General features: G+C 32.1%; 2 protein-coding genes and 1 long non-coding RNA gene across 4 annotated transcripts in view; 2 read left to right on the top strand and 1 right to left on the bottom strand.

Annotated features, from left to right (window-relative positions):
- Sec8 (Secretory 8) overlaps positions 1–5,947 on the bottom strand; it is a 49,158-nt gene extending 43,211 nt beyond the window's left edge. The window contains exons 1-3 of the mRNA XM_067262162.1: positions 5,774–5,947; positions 1,449–1,489; positions 1,281–1,369 (exon numbers count right to left, since the gene is read on the bottom strand). Of these exons, the coding sequence (XP_067118263.1) occupies positions 1,281–1,369; positions 1,449–1,489; positions 5,774–5,836 (193 nt within the window). The 5' untranslated portion in view covers positions 5,837–5,947. The remainder of the gene's footprint in view (positions 1–1,280; positions 1,370–1,448; positions 1,490–5,773) is intronic.
- Positions 5,948–15,597: 9,650 nt separating this feature from the next.
- Positions 15,598–27,533, top strand: part of LOC136968188 (E3 ubiquitin-protein ligase RNF4-like) — a 32,429-nt gene continuing 20,493 nt past the window's right edge. For both annotated transcript variants that reach the window (XM_067262159.1, XM_067262160.1), the window contains exons 1-2: positions 15,598–15,744; positions 24,769–24,868. In XM_067262159.1, the coding sequence (XP_067118260.1) occupies positions 15,727–15,744; positions 24,769–24,868 (118 nt within the window). In that variant the 5' untranslated portion in view covers positions 15,598–15,726. The remainder of the gene's footprint in view (positions 15,745–24,768; positions 24,869–27,533) is intronic.
- Positions 18,319–21,730, top strand: LOC136968221 (uncharacterized). Its single transcript, XR_010879620.1, has 3 exons — positions 18,319–18,349; positions 18,463–18,516; positions 21,698–21,730. It is a non-coding gene; the product is annotated as an uncharacterized lncRNA (long non-coding RNA).

Genomic DNA, 27,533 nt, shown 5'->3' with positions numbered 1-27,533 from the left:
AATCACCAAACAAATAGATAAAGAATCCACCAAACAGCTCGTCTTTCTCGGGGTTTATCTCCCTCAATCTTCTCTCGATCATGTAAAGCATTCTTGCACCAATCATTGACATCTCATCGATGATGATGAATTTGAGCGACTTCATCTCAATCTGCAATCTCTGTGCAGCTTCTCCATTTAGAGATTGAAATTTCATACTAACAATAGAAAGACGAAGGAGAGACTGGATCGTAAAGCCATCAATATTGATCACTGCTGCTCCATGTTATAGAATAATAAGTGAAAAAAAGAAAACTTTTTTAAACTTACTATTTTATAAAGATTCTTTATATTTGTTGTGTATCTAGTTAGCAATAACATTTACCTTTCAAAATTACTGTTTTAATGCTTGTCATATTTTCTGACCACTAGATGACGCTTCTACACGTGCGTGCAGGAAGCGACTAACACTTGACTTCATGCATTCCTTGTCAACAAAATAACTCTAGAATGAGTTGTCCGATCTTGATGAAATTTTCAACGACTACTCACCATCACTCAAGGATGAACTGATTAAAATTTCAACTCTCAAAAATGATCCACACTGAAGAAAAACCCCTATCTCCAGTTCTCCAAAAAAACGGATCATTTTTGAAAGTTGAAATTTTAATCAGTTCATCCTTGAGTGATGGTGAGTCGTCGTAAAAAATTTCATCAAGATCGGACAACTCATTCCAGAGTTATTTTGTTGACAAGGAATGCACAAAGTCAAATATTAGTCGTCACTACGTTCCAACAATTAATTGTAATTATTAAATTTATTAAGAGATGGCGTCTAACGTCTACCTCTAATGCCAAATTGTCTATTAAATTATTAGTATTATAGCCATTTCTCGCCCGATTATATTCGGCTTTGGTTGGTGTATCGATCTCAGTTATGGAATTACAGTTTTGATTTTTATAAAACCAAAATCAGGCTTTAGACGGTACCAAAAAAAGAAAAATCTAATTCTATTTAAAAACTATTTTTGATGCTATTTAATGGGTGAAATTTTATGTTGGCTTGAATTTAAAAAGATTCATTCATTCCTCACACAGAAAATTTCAAATTAATGAACTGTGTTTAAAATCTTTTCTGAATTGTCTTGATTACACAGCTGAATAGAAGTTAATTTTCCTTTATTTTTCATATTTTTCCATAGATTTATTATAAAGTAGAAATATTAACATTGAAATATATTTTAAAACATCATAAAAATATGATTTATTTCAAAATTCAAATAATTTTTCAATTTCAATACCTGCAACGAGATCTTCTAATCTTTGATCACTTCGTTTGAATTCTTTTTGAAGTTTTGCTTTTTCTTGATCTCTCTCAGTATTATTTTGACTATTATAAATAAAAAATAAATTATATAAATTCTTACTGATTAGCTCATCACAAATATTAAAAATTAAATTAAACTTACCTAGCTGTCAGTGTCCGAATTACAGACATTAAAAGTCCAGTCTAAACATAATGAAAATAATTATATTACACGATCGGAACTAATACTATACAAATGTTATAATATATAAATTAAACAAAAATAAAGCATAATATAGTTATATCAACATAATTAAGATTTAAACATGATGATTGTGTCTTCACTTAATGCAATTTTAGAAAGTAAAAATAATTGAGCATTATTAATTTGAAGTACAGTGTAATCACAATACAATATAGCTTCATAAAGAAGCAAAAACATTTATAATACAGTGAAAAGTTGGCTTCCAACTTCACATCTTTAATATTTAATAAAAATATATTTCCAGTATCCAAATTGTACTTTATTACCATAAAATAAAAAATTAATTAATTTATTACAATTGTTACAGATAATATCCAACAGAATAAGAAAAACCTTACCAATTACAAATCCTGTAACATAAACTTACTTTTAATGCAAACAAATTTTTGGACTACATAGTTCACATTACAGGTATACCTTGACTTACATCGGTAATTGGTTCCAGGAGAGGCAACGTAAGTCGAATTTACTTGAGTAGTTACGACGTAAGTCGTAGTTTCGACTTACGTTGTAACTAAACGCCACTAATGGAGGAAACGCCAATAATTAGCACTTAAAGACCGCTAAATAAGACGACAACACAGAAACACAGATGTTTTCATGGTTCGTTCCCTAGGATTTATGATGATTATATTAACATTTACTGTAAATGTACATATTTTAATATGATTTTATGTGCTTTCAACGCTTTTCTAGTGATATCACGACTTCAATGTTTATGGCAGACGGATTTAAAGTCGAATAAACTGACTTAAACTTGATTTTTATTTTTCCATATAATTTTTTGACAAACAACGTATAATCGGGAACGATGTAACTTGAGGTATACCTGTACATTGGCTCTACGGTATGTTTCAAAGATCATTTTATAAATCATCAAACTGTATTAGCTATATAAATGTCTGCTTTATATAAAACTTTGTCAATTTATCACCTAACTTCTGTATTAAATGTTATAAGCAAACAGTATGATCTAATTATTTAATTAATTCGGTGCATATTACTCAAAAATGTCTGAATTAAGTGCTAGATTTTCATAATTTTACAATTTTATATATGTAAAACTTATCAAATAAAACATTTATTATAATTCCTATAATATACAGCAAATTTCATACCTAAACAGTGTTTTTATTAAAAGGCCCGGTTAATTCATTTATGGAAAACAATTTCAATATTTCTGGCTCTTTCTGTATTTCTTATTGTCATTACTCGTTACCAAAATCTCACATGGAGTGTAAAATACTTAAACAACACAAACAGAAATCCTTCTAAACCAAAATGCAAAAGGAACCAGTATCTTCTTAAGAACTTCTGTTCATTTTATGATAAAAAGTATAGCATAAAAGTTATACAGTTTAACCTGATTATAATGTCATCCATGGGACCGGCAATTTTTTGACGTTATTACCGAGTGTCATTATCTGCAGGGTCATAATATCATAATAACCAATCATCACGTGGTTTAAAAGTGTGGCGAATCGCACCCCACAGTCGTTTTAGGAAGTGGACTCTGACCCTAGGACTGAACACAGTATTTTCTTTAAATAAAATTTGTAATCTAATATTTTAAATTTGGGAGTGATTCAAATATGATGTTAAAACATGATTTTACGTCATTACAAGCGAGTTTTTTAAAATTATCTAGTATAGTAAAATCGTAGGATCGTAGGACCGATAAAAATTTGACGTTATATTAGGGTTGTTGTTACATCTCATGACGTTCTAATCGGGTTAAACTGTATTTCCTGATGCAAATACACACACATTCCAACTAAGTATCACTAAATATTAGTGATGTAATAAATAGTATATTTGGCCTCAGCCGAATACCGAATATTCGGCTAGGAGCGTGACCGAATACAGAATATTCGGCCAGGAGCGTGGCTGAATGGCCAAATATTCGGCCAAACTATTCGGCTTGATTAACGCAAGTACGAAAATTGGCACGCAAACCGCATTATGGCAAGGATCACGCACTCTGCTCTCTATTGGCCCGCTGTCACTACGATTTTTTCTTCCAGTAGGTCTAAATTATTTAAATTAATTAATTAAATTATAATTATTAAAGTTAATATGAGATGGAGCCTAACGTCTACCTCTACTGCCAAATTGGTTTATAATTTATGTAATAGCTGTAAATAGCCCGATATGATTAGGCAGTTGTTGGTATTTAGATGTAAGTTATAAGTTATTTTATTTGCAATTGATCTTTTTAACTCTAAAATTTTGTTTTTAATATGTATTTGTAGACTGAATAGTGCCCTAAGGATATACTTTAGTGGGGACATATGGTCTAGTTTCTGCCCAGTTGTGGAACAGTTCAAATATATTATTGGGGGTTTTCTATTTGTGAAGTTTTGTGATATTTTGTTGCTATTGTTTTTGTCAATATTTTTAAAATTTAACATGATTTCAAATGTTATCTTTTGTATATAATGAGAAATGCTCATTCTTTGCTTTATATATAAAATAAATTATATATTAGTTACTCATCTTCTAGAAATAGATAAATAATTCTTTCATTAAATACGATAAGTTTCAATAAAATGTTTCATAAATCATTTTAAAATATCGTAAAAAATATTAAAATATATGCGAATACATAATTAACTAATAACATAATTAACTAATCAATAATATTAATGCCCGATACATTCTAACCTACACGCCATCAATGCCATAAGATATCGGGCTAGATAAAGGCTATAATATTATTTAATTACAAAATAATTTAATACTAGAGTTAGATGCTATTGCTTATTAACTTTAATAATTATAGTTTAATTTTCAGCATTAATAAAAGTTACCAAAATGATTAATTTACTGTGTTTTTGTTATTTCTTACTCCTGTTTTTAGGTATTCGGTATTCGAGCCGAATAGTGACTAAATATTCGGTATTCGGCCGAATAGTGAAAAATAGGCCGAATAGGCCGAATACCGGATAGTAACCGAATATTCGTTACATCACTACTAAATATCAACTATATTTTTATTTGATGTTTTCAGTATCTTTCCCTTCTTCATAAGTTATATTAAATAGCATCCAACAATCTACAGAACGAGTTCAAAATCACCATGCAGAAGATTGCATCCTGCATTTCCCAATTACAGAATATTTCAATATAGTAGATAATGGATTAAATGAGGATCTGACATGCAATGGCCTTCTCAAAGATCATAGTCAATATGTTTTGTATATTGTAAAATAGGAAATTTCTCAACTTGACCTTATAACAGTTAATACCTAAACCCAGGTACTGAATATTGTTTTAATGATTTACAATCATCAACATGAAAGAGGATGTTCAGAACACAAAACAAAAAAGTTAAAATTTATGTGAAAACTGGAGAAAAACTGGTATGCATAGAAAATTTATGGCCATTATGTATTACTTCACAACAATGAATGTGAACAGATCTAGTAGTCAACCATTTAAAGCTGTTTTTAACTTTGATTTTTTATTATTACAATATATAATAACACAAAAAGCAAAATTTATATATGAAAATAAAGTTTGTTCTATACTTGTCATGGGGGGAAAACATTATTATTTGACCCTTGTTTACATTACAAAAAAAAATAATTCAATTATGGGAGCCGTTCACCCAGTGGTCGATTATTTATGGAGGTTGACAATTAGGTTTTCCTTCAAGAGCCCAAAAAATGTGCCAATCGTGAAAGGATAAGCTCAATAATAGAGACTTTGTAGAAAATATGCACCCAAAACATCAAGTCTCATTATCTTCTAAAGAATCAACACCTTGTTAGGTGGTTGGCTACCAGAAGCAGTGTTGCGCAATGAATTTTCCCATTACAGTGAGCACGGCAACATCTTACGATGCTTTCTGTGATGACGGCCAGCCTAAATCCGCTGCGACAAACTAATTAAGCACCAATTTTAGCTTACACGGTCGGCAAAAGGAGTCCCCACCCTATTCCACTCTACATAAACTGCACGAACTGTATTATTAATTAATATATATTTTAAAGGGGAGAATCTATTATTGCAGATAAGAAATGACACCAGAATACAAATAGTATTAAATTTAAAATACATTTAAAGCATTCTTATTTATTTCGTGTAATTTTAAGCAATTCAACTTAAAGATACATAAAAATAGTAGATGATACTTTTGGGTAATTTCTCTATATACATATACACGTGCGAATTATCTAAAAGTAACTCCTACTAGAAAGTCAAAAACTTAGTTTACTGACCGATTCTTTAGGTGATTTAACGGCTCTGGGAGGCCTGACGGGTCCCTCCATGTGTCCAGGCATTATGTTGATGTTTTATATTTATATTTTTTACGAATAGAGTTTATTAAACGAATTAAAAGACAGATAAACCCGAACACAAACAAACCATCGTCCAAAACTGAAGCCAATGTTGACAAATGTCACGCCCTCTTGTTTTCTTACCCCTAAAAATACTAATGTATTTTTTTTTTTTTTTAATGTTTCTTTATTTAAAATCATTTTTAGATTTAATATATTTATACTAATAATAATTTAAATTGTTTAAAATACTTTTTACTTTAGTAACAAAATAAACGTTTAAGAATATTTTTGAATTTTTACTCTGAATTTTTTTTAATCCTCTATTCTCTTTGAGCGCTAAGAGGATTTTTTAGAAGGCTCATGGCTTTATTATTATTATTTTTTATTTGTGGTTTTAGGGCCTTTACCTGGCCTTTTTTGTGCTCTGAGAGCACAAAAAGGCCAGGCTCGTGGCTTATCTTTTTTTTTTTAACTCTTTCCGCCCTGTGGGCACTAAGAGGGCCTCTTATAGACGGCCCATTATGGGTTCGGCCAGGCCCACAATGGGGCGACCGGGTGGTGAGGGACGGGGCCCGACATATCCGAACGGACCACCCCCCGAAAAATTTCTGGGGATTATTCGACTCGTTTGGATTCGATCCCGGGTCCCCCAGAGCGGTAGGCTGCCACCTTGATCGCTCGGCCATCCGGCCGTCAGTGTCGTGGCTTATCAGTGTCCAAGCGGTTCCGTTCTTTGAACACTGGTAGTTCGGTCGTGGGTTCGCGCCTCGCCAGGACGGGTTGGTCACCTGGAGTTTTCTGGGTTTTCTCCACGTCTATAACACCTAAATATGGCAACTTTTCGTTCCAACATTTTCAATTTTTTAGTAGTGGTCTAACCCCTGTAAATCATACTTTTCCTGTTTAATAGAGTTCTACTGGTTATCGATCTAACTTCTTTTGAAGAAAGATTTGAATCGAAATAACGTGACATTTCTTTAAACATGATGTTCTTGTATAGTTAATCTGTCTTTTGCCCCTAAGCTTTCTATACGTCGTCTTTTCTTTCATGTATCCTTATTGAGATTGTGTAAGAACAGACAACAGTCGAAATTTATAGGTCTACAATTTTTTCAAATTTCAGTCCAATAATTTTTCTGTAAACTCGATATTTACGAGGACATACTTCCCATATAATTTATACAATCTGTTGCAAAGATATAAACACTTTATTATAACATAAAATAATTAATACTAGGGGCGAATCATGACCAAAATTTTTGGGCATGCTGAAAGTTATAATAAGAAAAATAGGCCTATCTCTAACACTAAACAATAGACAGAAACGTTATTTGGTGTGAATGAAAAAGTATAGACTATTATATCAATTATATCTACCCCTGAAATATATGAAATATATTAGCGAGGTTGAGGCCGAAGTTTCAAACGCGAAAACGTGTACGTCGAACGTTCGGCGCCGCTTTCCTGTAAGCCTAGAAGTTTGAAAATGGCGTTTGGAATGTCGAGCGTGATTCCACAGACTTACCGAACGCCATTGTCAAATTTCTAGGCTTACAGGAAAGCGGCGCCGAACGTCCGACGTACACGTTTTCGCGTTTAAAACTTCGGCCTCAACCCCGCTATTATAATGAAAAAGTATTAGAAATTTATGATAATAATTCAAATTTTGTGAGCGCTCGACACTGGGGGCCCGGGGCTTAAGTCTTAAGATCATAAATAGCGACATGAATGCGAAAATATTGACTATGTTCCTTCACTTTAGTGTCCAGCAAATTACCGTTGAATTTTCACCACAATAAACCAATGTTGTCTTAATCATTTTAAGTTTCTTTTCCATTATTACCGCGGTCCACCAGTGACCAAACGGTCTTGGTTCCCAAACACTAGGAGTTCGGTCGTGAGATCGCGCCTCGCTCGGACGGGCTGGCCACGCGAATTTTTTCTCCACGTCTGTAATGTCTAAATAGGGGCCAGTTTCTTTTAAAAAAAAGACCTCCCGGAAGGCAACCCCCTTAGGCAGATCGCCCAAATGTTGCGTTGCCATAACTTAAATACAGTGAAACCTCGCTTAACGAACACCTCGTACGACGAGTATTTCGCATAACAAGCGAAAGAAATTGTAAAAATTTGCCTCGCTTAACGATCGTTGTTTCTCATAACGAGTGATAAGGAGAGGGAAGTCCCGAATTGTTTGCATGCAACATGCTCCATCAGTCTGTGTTTAGCACTAGTTCCGCTAGCATCTTAGTGCCGCTTGCGATCACATATTTTTCCAAATTTGTGTTCCACACATATTACTTATAAACATCAACAACCATAGCCCGTTATATAATAAACATGCCAAACGATATGCCAAATTCTTGGGTTGTTAAATTTAATGACCGACTCCAAATTAAATTTTAGAAATGTCTGTATTAAAAATTAACTATTTATAATTATTAAATTTAATACGAGATGGAAACATAACTGCCTACCTCTAGTCAAAATAATTTATTTCTAGTATTTAATTATAGCCTTTACATAAGCCAAGAATTTGGCATATCGTTTGGAGTGTTTATCAAACATATTAGCTGTGATTTTTTTTTGTTTCTGCAAATCGAATTCTCATTCCAGGATGGTTCATTCGCGCTAGAAGAAAAGATGATAATGATTCACGTTCCTTAACGTGTACATTGTACAATTTTTTTTGAATAAACGTTATACATAAAACAATTGAGTATTTTTTCGGCGTGGAACGCATTATCGTATTTTACATTCATTTCTATGGAAAAAATTGTTTTGCGTAACGAGTGTTTCGCATTACGAGTATGACTCTGGAACGAATTATACTCGTTAAGCGAAGTTTCACTGTATCAAATAAAATTCACGCCTGTCGTTTGTTAAATGAATAATGGTTCTATGTCTAAATACAACTCCTAGACAAAAATTAGGATATTTACCTAACTGAAAGTTTAATGTCCATTTTCTCATGAACAACACAGAGTACGAAACTTTTTTGACACTACATAAACAGTGCTTGTGTACAGGGGTGATATTCGAAATACATAAGTGGAATATAGATGGAATAAGTGGAATATAGTGGAAGTCGATAAGTGGAACCAATTGGGGACTGGGGTCCTTCCAGTTAATGATTTGTTCCAGTTTCCGACTTTGTACGAAAAAATACATTAACCTGTCCGATGTTCAAATTTTTCTCCGTTGCGTATCGCTTCCTGTTGAATTTTTCTCCGTTGCGTGTCGCTTCGTGTTGAATTTTCGTCGATTTTAAGCCTAACGAAAATTTTTATAATAATCATCGAGGCTATCGTATCGTTAAAAATTATTTCTTTATTTTGTACAAACAAAATAAATATATTAAAGAATATAAAAAACATGAAAATTATACTTTAGAAGTAAATTTAGTATCAAAAACATTCGATTCAGCACGACACAGTCCGACTGAAAATCGTTCCACTTTCCGGCCATTCCACTTACCGACGTTCCACTTATCGACGCTCTATTGTAGTTAACAAAGGGTTCGCTAGCAGAAAATTTTTCCCTGACAATCATCGATAAACGAAATGGAAGTTTTGGCTAGAAATAAATATAATACCTTTTCTCGCGATATATCTAATAATCAGTGGCGTATTTGGAACGTAACGAGCCCTGGGCGAAGACCAGGTAACAATAGTATATTACTGCTGTCAACCTTTTTTTTTAGGCAGAGAAATTTTTCACCCCGAATGGCACTGCTGATAATAGACAGATGTCATCATCTCTCGAAATACAATATCCTTTTTATTTCGCCGTCCATAGCCCGACACGCGTTCCACAGCCATCTTGTATTATCTCGCGCGCGTGAGATTGTGGAATCTCTCTTATGACTGGATCTAGTTTTAAGAACTCTCTTGAATCGATCGCGATTAAACCTCGTTTCGGTCGAGATTGAAACGGTCGAGAGAGATCGCACCAAGACATAGTACCTGACCTCGCTCACAATCTACATTGAAATGCTCGGTGCGAACGGGGTATAAGGATCTAGTTTAGTAGTATTACAGAGTATAATACGTATATTTTAATATATTAAAAAAAATAATAATAATAACAAAACCACTGAGAAATGTTCCGTGTGTTTAACAAGGTTCGGGAAACTGAAAATTTTACCAACGAGTTCGCCCGAACCCGTTCGGAAAAATTTAAGTTTAACAACGGGTCCGGGCGAACCTGTGCGAACCCGCTGAATATCACCACTGCTTGTGTATATTTGTTATATCAATTATTCAGACAAATTAACTCAAAAGTTTTTTGTTACAAATGGAAATGAAATGATAAGAAATTAAAATATTAGCTAAAGTGGGTTAGTTAAATATAGGAAATACCGTATTTACTCGAATATAAGACGACCTGGCATATAGGACGAGGACTTGATTTGACTTTAAAGGTCAAAATAAAGAAAATTAGATTTATTAATACAATTTCATTTTCTTTCATTTAATCACAAGTAAAATATCAAAGGAAGGTAAGTTCACACATTGTCCCGCAAAAATTACAGGCATTTTAAACTTTAAGGAAAAATCTTGTAAAATCGACAACAAATTTGTTCACGTAAAGCTGGACAATAGGGAACCTTTTTTTTAGCCAATTCTTAACAGTCGAATCCACTCTCCGTCGATTACACTTATGTTTCTTCGAATTCTGATTTCCGAATAATCATCCGTTTTCACGTGGGAATGGATTAAAACTTATATCGGGCTCCCGCGTGATTTTGCAATTTCAAATTGGAATTCAATTCAAAAGCTTTGCTTTTCCTATTGCTATTCATCTTTACTCCTGGAAATACATAGGAACGATTGAAACGACGCAGATAAAACACTTTTGTTTTTAAACACCAGATGGTGAGCGTTGGTAAAAAATAAGAACACGCGGTTCACAAAAATTATTGCAAAAACGCAAAGAATCCTTCGGTCGCGCATATAGGACGACCTTGATTTTGATGCAGTGAAAAATGAATAAAAACCTCGTCTCATATGCGAGTAAATACGGTATTTTTCTAATGTCGATTTATCCTTAATTTTCAAATAAAATACAGCATTATCGTAATCAAAGAATAAGTGTTCAGAGTTTTCTGTAGAAAAAACCATTAAGCGAACCTCAACAAAATGTGATATATATGCAGTGGTGATATTCAGCGGGTTCGCACAGGTTCGGCAGAACCCGTTGTTAAAATTTTCAGTTTCCGAACCTTGTTAAACACACGGAACATTTCTCAGTGGTTTTGTTATTATTATTTTTTTTAATATATTAAAATATACGTATTATATTCTGTAATACTACTAAACTAGAGCCTTATACCTAACGTGACCATTTATTTTTTGACTCAAAACGGGACATTGGTTTATTTAGGTTAATTAACAGGTAGTCAATAAAAAAAAAAACACTATTTTAAAGTTATTTATTCAGAAAAAGTCAGTTAGCTTAAAAGTTACGAATTAAAAAATATATATACCCGAAACGTTTAGTTATATTTATATTTATCAGAGGAACAAATTTGCTTTAATATAGCTGGTGATGATTTTAAGTAAGAATGAAACTCTTGGCACGTTTTTTTTTTATATTCACCTTAATTATCAACATCGCCTTTAGAACTGAAATTTGTAACTGGGTCTTCTCAGATGGCCACAATTTGTTCATCATAGAAAATACTCTTTCTACTGGAGCATTTGTAGCAGGCAAACATAAAATATATTCAATTAAAATAGAAAAGTTTTCATGCTGAAGATTGTTGGCTTGAAAGTGTTTGAATACTTCCACCCAACGAGTTTCCGTGGAAACATTTAGATTATTCCATTCGGTTACTTTCTGCGATGTAATGTAGTTACAAATTAACGAAAATTCGTCAAAAACTTCTGCATCTTTATTACAGTCAATATATTCCTTTTCAATTAATACATCCAGAGATTTTTGAACGTCTTCCCATGCGGGGACCTTTTTTAAAACTGCCCAATAAAATATCTCCATTTCTTTGGTAAGAAAGCAAGTCCACTGCTCCAGATATTCACGGCTTGTTTGATAAAATTCTGTAGCCGCCCTTTTCACAAACTCTTCATCTATGTCAGTAACATTATCTTTCGATTTCACTATTAATTGACGGACCATAAATGGAAGAAACTGATTGGTCTGTTTCTGAGTCAAATTGTCTTTTAGTTGATTGATTTCTTTTGCAGCTTCAATTGCCGATACAGTCTGACCTTCCAGTTTCAATACAGCTTGATGAAAACTTGCTGACAGAGCGTGTAAAAAATAAAGCCACAATTCATGGGATCTTCAAAAAAGTTTTTTAGTAACAGGGGACATTTTTCAATACTCAAAAAGTAGTTTTTTAATGGCTGATACATTTTTAAAACCCTTTCCAAGGCAGGCATAAGAGCAAGCCATCTAGTTTTGCTATAGCCGAGCATTTGTTGATATTCCGTTTCAGTTTCGGCGCAAAACTCCTTTAGAGCTTCAACTCGAATCGTGTAAACATAAAAAAATGAATATATCTTCACAATAATGCTTTCGTAATCTAAGGGTAGCCTGTCTGCAGCAGATTTTATTGCATTGTGAATTACATGGGCTCCACATCCAATACCTATCAATGGCTTTTTCAGTGATGATTGCAATTTCGTTAACACATTGTTAGTTCCTCGCCTAACCGCACCTCCGAAATTGACGTTGGCATTGTCTCCGCAAAATGCCACGACTTTTGCTGTCAAATTATTATCTGTCAACACTTGGTTTAAATAATCGACAATGATGTCAGAAGTCTCACCTGGTTGGTCTTGGAGATCTAAAATTTTTACTTGCACACCTACGTAAGGTTGAAAAAAGCGCACTAGAATAGGGTATATTTTCTTGTTACCGTGGTTTGAAGCGTCGTTTAGTATTGTAATACAATTGGACTTATCAAGATCATCTTTTAATTCTTTCATTGCTGTAGGCGTCAAAACATTTACTACAATAGCTTCTGATTTCGTACGCGCGCATGTAAATTTGGGATCAAAACATGATTGAATTAATTTCAACGCACAATCATTAGAGCGAAAACTGTGGTTTTCTTGTATCGTGTGATAAGCCCAGACGCCTTCTGCCGCGGCGATATCCAAATCCTTTAAAGTTGGTGCGTCCGATTTCTTGAAAAAGGTTAACATCGAAGAACTCGAAGCGGCGGTACGATCGGCATTTTTATGTTTTTCAGACTTTAAATGCTGTTCAATATCACTGGCACCACCATGGGAAACGCTAAATTCTGTACGACACTTTTCACATCTGACATCTGAGGGAGTATTTATTTGCTTGATAAACGGATATTTCGCTTGTAAGTTAACATTGAACGTACACTTGCGTTTCGGCATTTTAACTTATGATTCCAAAACAAAAGAAGTTTAAGTTATTTACTAGGTACACGAGCATCAAACAACAACAAAACAAATATCGAGAAGTGGGCGAACGAAAAATCTGCCAAACAATTAGTCAACAAAGCGCGAGCGATGACGTCTTCGCCACTCTCGGCTATCGTCGCGTCAACCGACGACGCAGTTTGCTCTCGCACACCGATCGCGTCCGGCCGCCGGCGCGACGGCCGTCCGGCCGGCTCGACTACTCAAATTTACGCGCGGTTTCAGAAAACGGGACAATTTTGCGTCCCAGAGTTCATTTCGGGACACCGGGACTCGTAACTCTAAAAAGGGACAGTCCCGTTCAAAACGGGACGTCTGGTCATGTTACTTATACCCCATTCGCACCGAGCATTTCAATATAGATTGTGAGCAAGGTCGGGTACTATGTCTTGGTGCGATCTCTCTCGACCGTTTCAATCTCGACCGAAACGAGGTTTAATCGCGATCGATTCAAGAGAGTTCTTAAAACTAGATCCAGTCATAAGAGAGATTCCACAATCTCACGCGCGCGAGATAATATAAGATGGCTGTGGAACACGTGTCGGGCTATGGACGGCGAAATAAAAAGGATATTGTATTTCGAGAGATGATGACATCTGTCTATTATCAGCAGTGCCATTCGGGGTGAAAAATTTCTCTGCCTAAAAAAAAAAGGTTGACAGCAGTAATATACTATTGTTACCTGGTCTTCGCCCAGGGCTCGTTACGTTCCAAATACGCCACTGATTATTAGATATATCGCAAGAAAAGGTATTATATTTATTTGTAGCCAAAACTTTCATTTCGTTGTCGGTGATTGTCAGGAAAAATTTTCTGCTAGCGAACACTTTGTTAAGTATTTCAAATATCACCACTGTATATATGCTATTCTCATTATGCATATTAGTAAGTTCTGAGCATAAGATCGATTTTCGGGGGAAAATTTTTACCTTAGTATTCAACCGCTAAGGCGAAATTTAGTGTCGCTGTTTGTTTAATGTTCATATTACGTACGTTTTCTAACGAACTTCAGAAGTTAAACAGTAATTTTATTTCAATTACAATTATGGAATGTGGAATCAACGATTTCATCAAAGATATGCGCCTTCCATCTATAATCGCTGCACAACACATTTGAAGGCGGAATGCAACTGACCTGCGTAGAGTTGTCGCACGTTATGAAATTTTATTTTTTATGACAACAAGATTGAGAATATTACATTGATAAATGAGGCTTTTTAGGCAGTACCACAATCAAAAGTCACAGAGACTGATCGTGGCAGCTATGACATTGGAAGTAATCAGATAGTTACTGCCTCGTGCTAAAAATGTTATAGTAAGACTTGCACATTTCAGCTGATATGTAATTGTGAAGCTCGACGTAAAGTTCAGTATTTCGTGCTGTGTATTATTTCATAGAATAATTAAGGAGACGAGAATATGTGTTATGTAATTTTAAGATGGATATGTGCAATATTGTTACGGAGCGTTATGCGGTTATACGGTGGATGGTAGTTGTAAAGTATAAAAGTAGCGCTACGTAATTTAGAAACGATTCCATACGGAGAAAAACCTATTGGCATTTTACATCTCCTTGGCCAATGTTTAAAATATGAACTTACGTCGGATTAATCTTGATTCAAGGCTACACATAAAAAGAATATCTTTTGTTACGACGTTAAAGTTCTAAACTATTTAGACAATAATTTGTTCACGACTGTATTACTTGTTCTCCAAAGCTCCTCATTATAAATACTCCAATTATTAAGACTTATTCGATCTCTTCATAATTTTTTTAATTTAGAAATCACGTGTTTCCATAATTGAAGTACAGTGACTCACAGCCATAATCATATACATAACTTTTAATTGTAAAAAGTGAAATTAATAGCTTTTGAAGGATGAGGACGATTGCATAGAAACTCGTGCTTCCCCGAAGAGAGTCCGGGTTCGATTTCTTCCGAAAGTTTCTTCTTTTCGGTCTAAATCGTCTCTTAATATTTTTTCAGATTATAAAAAGAGGGAATAATTATGAATATAAACAAAAACAGCAAAGTCCCAGGAAAATATTTAAAAAAAAAAAAAAAAAAAGAGTAATATACTCGAAAAAGCACGCGTCCATGAATCACGGTGGCGCCAGCTCCTTTGTCTTACATTCCAATATAATTTTTAAAAAATTACGTTAATATTCGGAAGGGATATCAAATTTAAAAAAAAAAAATCTTAAGTAAAAAGTTTATATTAATAATACACATTAAATTATAGTTTGAAATAAAATTTTTAAATTAAAATATAAATAAAAATAAAATATGTGTGTATTATTAACGATAAATATATATATTTTTTCGATATTTATGGCAAGAATTATTTTTTTATTTGAAAACAGACGAGGCACCTGATTGGCTAATCGTGTTAAAGATTCGTAAAAATTAAGCAATCAGTTTCATAGGGAAATCTTTCAATGTTATGGAGTAATTTTTTCAGTGTTAAGTGATGAATCGCGTTAATAAGGTAATTTTTTTGTCATTTCTAACCGTGTTATACAATAAACAAAGGTTTAATGTTAGAGATAAGAGATTAGACTTAATATATTTGGTCTTTCATATACAAAACTCAATTATGAATACTTTCTTTTTTTTTCGGTTGTTGTTTTAAAAGTTAATGTATTCTATGGTTTAAATTCATAAATATTGAAGGAATTTTAACCATCCTTTAAGCAGAAAATACATAAAGCAATGATAAAAATCTATATTAGTTGCATTCTTCATGCATGTTTCTTCTTTCTCACAAATTAAGATTTAAAATGTTAAAGAAGTAAATTCTTCTAAAAGAAAAAGCTATATTAAATTCCTTTTTATTTAAATATAGAAACTATTTAACTATTTAAATATAGAAATTATTTAAATATAGAAACAATATTTAAGCAGGTTTACAGACAGGTTGCTTGCTTCTTATTCATTTTAAATGAATCATTTTACAGTTTGATTTTTGATAAAACAACAATAAGTAATAATCTGACTCCTTTTAGACTGTAATGAATACAGATATTACTTTAATTGTGTTTTAATACACTCTTTAATGGATTTTTAAAAGCATTATCAAGTTATTTATTATGTGTGAAGATTTGAGATGGTTTCTGTTTTGTTTTTTGATAGATTTGACCGGTTGTTTTGTCATTTAATTCATTTTTGTTAGTAGTTTCCATATCTGCAGTTTAAAAATACAGTATAAGTGTGTGTTTCGGTTTGCATTTCGATGTACGTTTGGCAGTATAAAGTAAAATGATAAACTTGCTTATTTCTAATTAATTTAAAATTCGTTATGGTATATTTCTCTTTGAAACTCTTTTCCTCTTTCGGGCCTGCGACTTCGAGTGTCGTGACTACGTTCGTCTCTTTGTTCTCGATTCCTTCCTTTTGGCGAGTCTGTTTGGACGAAGAATTCGAAAAGAAAGATAAAAGACATTTTCCTGCAGAAGAGCTTGTCGATTCTTCCGAGATCCAAGAACGTAAAATCAAATAAAAACGAGAAGAGGGTGTTTTTCTTTTACAGTTTGATGTTTGATAACACAACAATAAGTAATAATCTGCTCCTTTCCAGACTGTAATGAATACAGATATTACTTTAATTGTGTTTTAATATACTCTTTAATGGTTCTTTTAAAGTGGCATCTTCAGTTATTTGTCGTGTTTAAAGATTTGAGATGGTTTGTTTTATTTCCGGTAGATTTGATTAGTTATGCTTTGTTGATTAATTCATTTTTAGTAAGTTTCAATGTCTAGTTTGCAAATATTTAAGACACTTGTCATGTTTATAAGCAGAGAAATGTTTTTGAATAAAGGAAATTTGGAATTTTTTAATTAATGATATATTAATGTTTTCTTGATTGTTTCTAATGAAAACTTTGACTTACATATGCTTTATGAAATCTTTAATGTTTTGCTGATTCTTAGTATATACATTTGTATGCGATTAATAATTTATTATATTCCACTTTTTGTGTATTTATTTCTTTATTGTTATTTTGTAAAGTAGCTAATAGTTTGTTAGACAAAAGAATTGATATAGTGGATGTTTACATACTGTATATAATGAATTTGTGGTACAAAATAGTCAATTACAGTTAAATGCCTTTATATGTGAATGATTTAGAATTTATCAAGTTTATCTATTAATTTTTCACTTATAATGTACTCAAAGTAAACAGTAAACAATTTAATTCAAAATAAAAGCTATAAAACATACATATATAAGAATAATTTATATAAATTTTAGTTTTTAATATGTATTAAAGATGATAGATTAATATAATTTACTCACAAACAAATGATGATAATTTGAAAAGAGTGAAATTACTATGTAAAAGGATAGGAATTTATTTATTTTTGATTTATATTATTGTATATTTTTTATTATTATAAATGATTAAAATTTATTTTTTCATTAATGTACAGTATGCTTTAATTCAACAACAATTTCTGATAGATATATGCAACAGATATATGCTTCAATAAGACATATTTTTACAATAATTGTGATGAAGAAGCATAATAAATTTAAACAAGAATTTAATTTATTTGATTGATATAACTTGTGACTTGATATTTTGAAATTTTTGTCGTATTATGTAATGTATTCTAACAACTTTCATTTTACTATCTTCATTTGCTAATATTTTTATAGATTGATCTTGTGACTTATCAATACATATTCATTATTCTACCATGTGGGTTATTGTTTAACTCACCCCATTTGTGAACCTGATAATGGGTCATAAGATGGTTGAAAATGTTTGTTCTAAATAAATATTTCTGGATTACAAAGATTTTTATTTATTTATTTTTTCATAGCAAATTTGTCAAGAAATCATATTTTAAGTAAATATAATAATATATAATTAATTAATTAGTCAGATTTTTGAATTATCTAGTAATCGTCCTCATTTGTATTTATTAATGTGTACATTCCAGTGTTATAAAATTGAATTAACTGAATTTTCTTTTAAAATTTATGCAAAATAACTTTAATGAGAAGAAGTTTTAAAATCTTATAATTTTTATGAGAATATTTAGCTTTTCATTCATAGGAATTGGTGGACCTCTTATACGTAAATAAAGTAAGTAATTTTTCTCACCATAAAGTTCAGTACTAATTTATTTATTAATAAAAAAATATTGTCAATAAATCTATAGTATTGATCTTTGTCTGATTCATATGTTTTGATTTAAGAGATTCTACCAGTAATTGATATCATCATCACATATTCCTTTCACTTAGTCATAGGTATGTACAAATATACAATCTTCTCACTATTTCAATAAAATGACAGTTAAAATGAATAAAAAATACCCCCACACGTGAAATACGGATATCAATTCTGGACTTGATTTAGCATTTATTCAACCAGATCAGCCTAATAGTGATATAAATATCCAGTTTTTTTTAACTAATTTTAGATTTTTATGATAATATAAAAAGTGAATTTCACAGTTGAATAGGCCTAATCCAAATCAAATACACCAACAACTGCTGTAAATGATGGGCTATTTGCTTATGATATCGGGCAGTTGTTGATGTATTTGACTATATCGGGTTTCGTTTGATGTATGTTTGCCTAATCCAAATGTTCTGATTTTGCTTTATAAGTGATAGATATTAATTGAATCCTGTTAGTGTTGATGTATTTTCTATGATACTATTTGATACAAACTATAAGAAAATAATTTTATTAAATTCTTATGGAATTTGTGGGAAAACATGGGAAAAAGATTCATTTTTTCTTTGAGCAATTCCTTTACACAGATATACATTACGAATATGGCAAGTTAGATTCCAGATCACCACAGTTAAGTGAAAATTATCTTAAAGTGAATCATATATTCTACTTCAATTACCATTGCATATAAAGTCCTAAAATCATATTTACACTATCATTTATTAAGAGTACAATAACACTAGACTTAAAAAGATTCAAAATTAAAAATAATAATTAAAAAAAACCCTGTAAATTCTTAATGGCAAAACAAATGCTGAAAATAACCATGTTTATAATTTAAAAGCATTATATTAGCAAAGTGAAGTAGGCCTACTGTAAAATGTATAAAGACTATACTCTACGTACTCTGAATGTCATACTCTGTATAATTGTCAAAACATTATTTTTTATCACAACCAGTCATGTATCCTTAAACCCATTAACAATTTAGACAATATCAGTATCAACATAAACACGAGTTTCAGTATAAATTGATTTATGATCACTTATCCATAAAAATACATAAATATTACCAATACACGCTTTTGTTATTTATATGACACATTTCAAGTAAAAATTAACAATGATTTTTAATGATGTCTTATTGCAAATGTATATTTTTAAGATCTTACTAAAGTGAATACTTTAAGTGCACTTAAAGTATTATTAGACCATTATTATTATTATGTTGGGTTAAGTGAGATATACTCGGTTAACACCGGTGGCTGTGTACTATGTCGGACCAAAGTCAAGGCATAGTAACCAAAACAGAAATTAAAGAAGTGTATCAGTGTGTGTGTCTGTATTCAGGAATTTTCTCACAATATGACATGTATTCAATATAGTGGCCTTCTGTAGTGTGATGTATGTGTTTCTATTCAATTGTAATGTGCCCAAGCTTTTGTGTAGTGTGTGTGGTATGACACCTGTAGAGGAGAGAACAACAGGTACAATAAACACCCTATCCATCCTCCACAGATGCCTTATTTCCTGGGCGAGTTCTGTGTACTTGCTAATTTTTTCAGTGCATGCGTTTTGTATATTGTGAGTGTTTGGAATGGATATGTCTATAATGTATGTGATTTTATTGTGTTTGTCAATGAGTGTAATGTCTGGTCTGTTGTAGTAAATTGTTTTATCTGTGATTATGGCTCTGTCGTAGTACATTTTGTGCGTGTTGTTTTCCAATACTGTCTGTGGAATGTATTTGTAGTATGGTTCGTGGATGTCTACTAATTTGTGTTTCTTTGCAAGCTCTTGGTGTATTATATTTGCTACTTGATTATGTCTGTGTAAATAATCTGTCTGTGCCAAGAGCTTGCAACCAGAGGTGATGTGTTGTATAGTTTCTGGCATGATGCGACATTTTCTGCATGTGTCATTTGTGAGTGTTGCATCTTTGAGTATGTGTTTTCTGTAGTTTTTAGTATTTATGACCTGATCCTGTATGGCAATCATGAATCCTTCCGTCTCCCCAAAGAGGCATCCCCGAGCTAACCAGCTGTTTGATGCAGTTTTGTCAACAAAATCCTGGGCCAGATCATAAGGATGCCTGCCATGGAGTGCCTTTCGAGCCCACGATTGCTTAATGGTGTCTATGCTTTTTATATGTTGTGTTGTGTCCATATGATGTGAGTGTAGGTTTAATGGTGTGTTATTCGAGTCTGCTAGAGTTACTGCTTTATGTAATTGTGATGTTTCTTGTTTTTTATAGAAAAACTCTCGCAGTGACTGTATTTGTTTGTAGTGAAGGTTAACTATGTCAATCAGGCCACGTCCGCCATCTTTACGTGGAAGGGTTAATCTTTCTGTGGCGGATTTAGGATGATGATGTTTATGCTTAGTAAGTGTTGTTCTTGTTTTCCTTTGGAGTTGCTCAAGATCTGTGTGAGTCCAATGTATAACTCCAAAAGAATATGTGAGTACTGGGATGACATATGTTTATTGCTTTAACTGTGTGTTTTGCATTTAATTGTGTTCTGAGAATAGCATTTAACCTACTTTGGTATTCTTTAATTAATCTTTGCTTTATTTGTGTATGTTCTGTTAGTTTGGCCTGTTGGAATCCTAAATACTTGTAGAACTCGCCCTCTTCCATGGATTCAATAATGTCTCCATTTCCAAGTGCAAAATCTTCTTTCTTCAGGATTCCTTTTTCTATGTGAAGTGTTTTGCATTTATCTAGGCCAAATTCCATTTGTATGTCCTTGGTGTATGAATGTGTGATTTGTAGGAGTTGATGAAGTTGTTTTTGTGTGGATGCATAAAGTTTTATGTCATCCATGTACATGAGATGTGACAGTGTAAACTGTGTTGTTTTTTTGTGTCTGATATTGTAACCATACTGCGTGTTGTTTAACATGTTGGATAATGGGTTCAGGGCTAAACAGAACCATAGAGGACTCAAGGAATCTCCTTGAAAAATTCCTCGCCTAATAAAAATTTGGTTTGTTTGTATGGAAGTGTTATGGGCCCTGAGATGTAGTGTTGTTCTCCAGTGCTGCATAGTGTTTTGAAAGAATGCAATGAGTGATGGATGTATTTTGTACATGTGTAGGATATGTAGCAGCCAACTGTGTGGAACACTGTCGAATGCTTTTCTGTAGTTATTATTATTATTATTATTATTATTGGTTAAATTTGTGTCGTATTATGTAATGTATTCTAACAACTTTCATTTACTATCTTCATTTGCTAATATTTTTATAGATTGACTAGCAAAGAACTAGCAGTGTTGCCCGGAAACTTTGGGAGAGGGTTGAGTTGTCCTCATTATAAGGTAGTGTATGTATGTTTCCTGTAGGGTGGTAAAGAGTAACTATACAAAATTTGATGCAAATTAGTCGAAGGGTTTGGCAATTTGTGGGGATGAAATCTGGTGAACAAGTGAGGATTCTAGTTTTAAAATAGCATATATTTTTTGGAGGATTGTAGAGAGTAACTATGCAAAATTTGTCCAGATTGCTCAAAAGGTTTGGGGGTTTGGGAGTAGGGGATGGGATGAATTCAGTAGGAAGGAGTGAGAGATCTAAGTTTTAAGGTAGCTTTTGTACATTGGAAAGTAATCTTTCCAATGTACAAAAGCTACCTTTTAAAACTTGATGAAAGAATTAAAAAATCAGTTCAGTATATTCTGAGATTACCTTGAAGTAAGAAAGAAACATTCTGTCTTTATATACATTTATTTACACCTGATACTAGGATATATGTATTTTTTAAATTTTATTTCAGGACCTCTAAAGACAATTAATGTTTTGTTATCTTTGTGGTAACAAAATGTACTTATTACTCACACTTCCAGACTAGAAACACTGATGTATAATTAGAGAAGTAAATTCTCATAAGATAAGACCAATTCTTATTTTTAAATAATAGTAGGGTAGGATTAATACTAAAACAATGAATACACAAAAATACTATAACCTATGTACAAAAGTTTAAGTTTCATCTAAGGGAAGTAGGCCTAATTTGCTCCTTATATTTGTATCTGATAACATAAGAGTATTATTATAAGAAATGAACAACCAAGACAAATATAAGGAAAGCATATAAACAACTATCAGAACTATCTCTGAAAGCTGCTTGTTCTTTTATTAATGTTTAATTTTCTTTCAGTTTCACTAATGTAACATGTTACGTGTGGAAGATTTTTTTAACTGTCTAGATATAAATTGTAAAAATTACAACACGTCAATCACCAACAATATACTGGATTAATGTTCTAAAATAAACACAAAAATTACCAAAAACCAACAATGAACAAAAAATTCAATGCAAAAACTAGCATTTCTTAATTTAAATCTGTGTCTATTTGACTTTAAAAACCTATTGGAAGCTTGTGAGACAGGGACAGGGTGCACACCTAGCCAGTAGTATATTCCCTCACCACTTAGTGTTGTGCCAAGTTATTTTAGACATTTGCTACTCTGCAGCAAACACATAAATATGATGCCTCCAATCCAGTTTCCCAACTGTGAAGTACGAGCAGTAATTCGATATCTACAGGCCAAAGGGCTGAATGGAGGTGCAATTCATTGGAGGATGTGTATTGTGTATAGTGAGAACCTCATGAGCTACGACGTGTGCATGAATGGTGCAGGAAATTCAAACAAGGACGTGACAACATTCATGATGAGGGCAGTCAAGGGAGGAAGTGTGTGATGACCGACGATTTGGTGGACAAAGTGGATCAATTGGTGCGAGAAAGGTGTCAGTTCACGACTTCTGAGCTCAGTGTGGTTTTCTCAAATTTCAAGGTCCACACTGTATACCACTGACTGACAGTGTTAAAGGTTGGCTGAATGGTCTGGCGGCAACATTCTTTGACATGGGTATACAAAAGCTGGTGTCACAGTATGATGTCTGCCTGAATCGACAAGGCAATTATGTGGAAAAATAGGTGAAGACTGTAACTACCTTCTACAACTAAAGTGGTTTTGTTCTTCATTCTTGTTTTTTTATTCTGGATCGGTGACAGTTGAAAAAAAATAACCCTTGTAGATTATTTACTGCTTATCTGTGTTGTCAAATTCATGAATAAATGAAAAGAATTGGATTTTATTTGTTTGTTTTTAACCAGATATGTAAGTCAGTAGGAAAATAAGTCTCTATTCATTGTGAAGTTCAACCAGGTGTTTCACCAAAGGGCACCAACTGATGAGACAAAGGGGTAAGACTAGAAACTTTTCACAAAAAAGGGTAGTTTTTGTAGGACACTATGGAATAAAGATGTTAACAGTAGTTTTTCAGTTCTTTCAATAAACAAAAATACCAAAATAATTGACCTACGTGAATCTTTAACCTCTGCATAATACAAATTCTCACTTTGATCCTGACATTGAGGCAGATTTCTCAGGAGCAAAATTAATTCTCACCACCCCACAACCTGACCACCTCAAATGGTTGGAAGCAGTGAAAATTTTTAAAGCATACACGACATCCACATGCATTAATTCGAGAGACGAAATGTCTTTCAATGGCCTGGCAGTCTACACTGCCCAATGAAAATTAAATTTACAGAATTACGGATGCTACAGGAACACATGGACATATCTATACGATCAATTATACGATCTCAAACATTCTGCATTTTATTTACAAACTCTGAATTTGTGTTTAAGATCCATTTTTTGCGAATGAATCGGTAATGTATAACATTTTTTACACTGCACATCAATCGCTATTTTTAGAACATTGTTTTACAAAGCACGTGGACATTAAACACTCCACGTGAACGGATACATTAAAAAATCCGGTGATTTGAATTTTACATCGTTCAATCAACTTTGTTGTACTCTATTGTATTTGCTGGTATGTAAGATGCACTTTTTTCCCTGAAAAATACTGTGAATATGAGGAATCATCTTATATGCCAGCAAATATACATAGTAATTTTTATTTAGGAAATGCGTAGTTGCTGCAATGTTGTTGTTTGTACTTGAATATTCTTTGTTTTTGTATCTAAAATATATTTTACATATCAATTATGTGAAAATTACAGTGTTTTATTTTTTAATAAAGTAGATTAGAAATGTACTAAAAATTTTTTCAAAAAGTGCTTGTGATAAATGGAGTACATCTTATATGCTAGCAATTACTGTATATCTTATTGGAAAATGCTGAAATTCTTAGATAATAATTAATCATAATTGTTTTAATATTCTCTTCAAAAAGATGTGTAATTTTTCTAATACATTATTTTTAATAAAATTTTTTCATTAAATTTCTTATTTGTTTTTATTATATTTAAAAATATTTTACATATAACAAAATTAATATAGGTGACAAGACGTAGTAGACGTAGAAGTAGAATGTCCGTTATTCAGCATACGTCTATGATTTCACAGCCTATCACAGTAGATTTATGCTCACCACAAACAAGTAAGTATAACTTTTTCATGATTAATCTTGATTTTTTAAAAATACTTTTAAGATGGAAGTCTTGTTGGACAGATAAATGAAGTATTTTTGCTCTTGATAAACATAAATGTGAACATTTAATGAATATATAAATCTATTTGATAAATATTCATGTATAAATGGAAGAATATCAAAGTATATTAATTAAATCATCATATTTCCTCGATTCTGGGATGCACCATGAGTTTGAAATTGAATTTAAAGATTCTTTTTATACAGGGAAAATAATAAATTTTATTAAGTTTTGTTGATTGACTGTTACGAAAACAATAGAAATGCCTTGAAATAGGCAATTTTGTAACTTTATTTTCACTTATTTTAACACTGCATAATAAGATGTGTCCAAAGTGAAGAGAGACAATCAAATTTTGTCATAGAACTTTAGAATGTCTGCACATGCATTGCTGTTTGAACACACATGTGAAAAGGTATTGTTGTGCAATATGTAGGAGGTGCAATTGCAAGCTTCGTCTCTATGAAAATGTATGGAGCTGAAAGTGATAGTGTAGAAAACGCATAATTTTACATTACAGATCTCATGAATGAAAAGCAACATTTGGAAGGAGTCAGAAGGTCAAGCATTTAACATATCATTGAATGTCATAACAAGAATGGAATTATAGGCTTCAACCGTAATTAGTTAATGCTTCCTTGGCAGTCATTTGCATTTTCACACATATGTTGATGTTTTTATCTGATTTCAATATGGAAGTTACAGAACTGAATTGAGGCTGTACTAAATGTCTTCTTTCACATATCTAGTGTACGGAACGACAATTAATCCAAGTAATGTAAGGAAAAAAATTAAATAAATTTATCTTTGAGTGGTTTAAAAGCAAGAACTTTAATGAGCTAAAACTCATTTAATACCTGTATTTTCTACGGATATTTTAGTATGTGATTGTATTCTTAATTATCTTTCATTTGATACTATGTTTAATTAAATCAGTTAGTGACATCAAGTGTACGTCCCTTGTTCTATTAATCTTGCTTTGAATCTACTAGTTTTTTGGTAAATATATAATTAAAGTGAAATTAGTGATGTGATAAGTCTCTGGATAAATCATCACTTATATGCATGCAGCCAGCTGAAATCATAGAGAGTACTGTACATGATTCATCTCAAATGTCATATATATTTGTACAGTGGCACTTTGATTTTTTTTAGCCATCTAATTTTAATACATAAAATTAAGGAATAAATTAGAGGAAAAAAGAAAGAAAAGGAATAGATATAATTATCAATTTACTCAAAAATGACTATGATTGATTAAACTTTTTTAAAAATCCAAGATATTAAAAACAACTAGAAGTCTGTACTTATTTAACAAAGATATGATGTATTATACAATCAAAAAATATAAATAAGAAATTATGGGTTACAAACTATTTTGTAAGCTTTAAATCATTTTAAAATCATCAAGAATTAATTAAAATATCAGAATTACTGTCTTTCAGATATCTAGAAAATGGGAAGTAAAGTTGAAATATATCAGTAGTTTGAAAAAATTTTATCATTATTCTAAAGATAGATTTTTTTTACATCTTGTTTAAAATTGATTTTATATTTTACTGAATGTTAAAATGTTATTGCTAGGGTTTCTCAAATGGGATTCCGGTTGTTTTTTTAACCTGGGAAATATCCCGGGAAATTCTTCTCATCCTGGGAAATCCCATAAATTTCTTCTCATCCTGGGAAATCCCATAAATTTCTTAAAAGTTACCTTTTTTCTTATTTTATGTTAAGGTTGTGGAAATTTTGCTAATAGAAAATATAATTAACTCATAAACTGTCAGAATACATCTGTATTTATTAATTTTAAACCTACTTATTAGTTTTTTTAATTTTTCCTTGTTATGCATGTCACAAATGGTCAATAATCAATGTATAGCTTATTTGTGGCAGGACTCCGAAAATTCTTTACTTGTCAGAACCTGTAATATCCGGATTAATTGTGCTTACGCTGTCTTAATTTTTAACCATGCCCAGTAGCTTCAATAACTGCATAGCTGTAACGCCAGGTTGTGCAAATTGGGCAAAGATAGAAATGAGTATAAAGTTTTTCTTCATAAACCTAATTATTAAAGCCAAACGAATTGCCGAATTATGGGGCTACAAGCTCAATGTCGCCGTTAAAGCGGCCAAGGCAGACAAATCAAGAATACTAGAGAGCGAAAGAAGTACTATAATCTCGAAAACAAACTAGAAGTCTTCCAGGCTACGGGTGAAAAACACATAACATTCGTTTTCTCCTAAATGCATTAAATATAATTCCACTCGTATCAATTGAATCGAAAAGAACATTCGCGGTAGCAGGACTTCTTATTAGTAAAATAAGAATCAGATTGAGTGATCAGAGTATTGACCATCTTTGCTTTTGAAAATCTTATTATAAAAATTTACAATAATATTTTGTATTATGTTTTATTTAAATCACAAAAATTACCTTTTAAGTTCATTTTTTTTAAATTTTCAACTCAATTCAAAGCATTTTTATTGTTGTTGTATGCAGTTTCCAGCAAACTTTAATAAATTATTTCTATTTGTGAAAATTTCTATGTAATTCAAAGGTAATTTCTAATATATATCTTACACAGCATTATTAATATGATTTTGGAGGTTGCA

This window comes from Centruroides vittatus, unplaced genomic scaffold (assembly GCF_030686945.1).
Source record: "Centruroides vittatus isolate TY-2023 unplaced genomic scaffold, ASM3068694v2 contig_1416, whole genome shotgun sequence".
Lineage (NCBI taxonomy): Eukaryota > Metazoa > Arthropoda > Arachnida > Scorpiones > Buthidae > Centruroides > Centruroides vittatus.
This window is presented reverse-complemented; position numbering and strand designations above follow the sequence as displayed.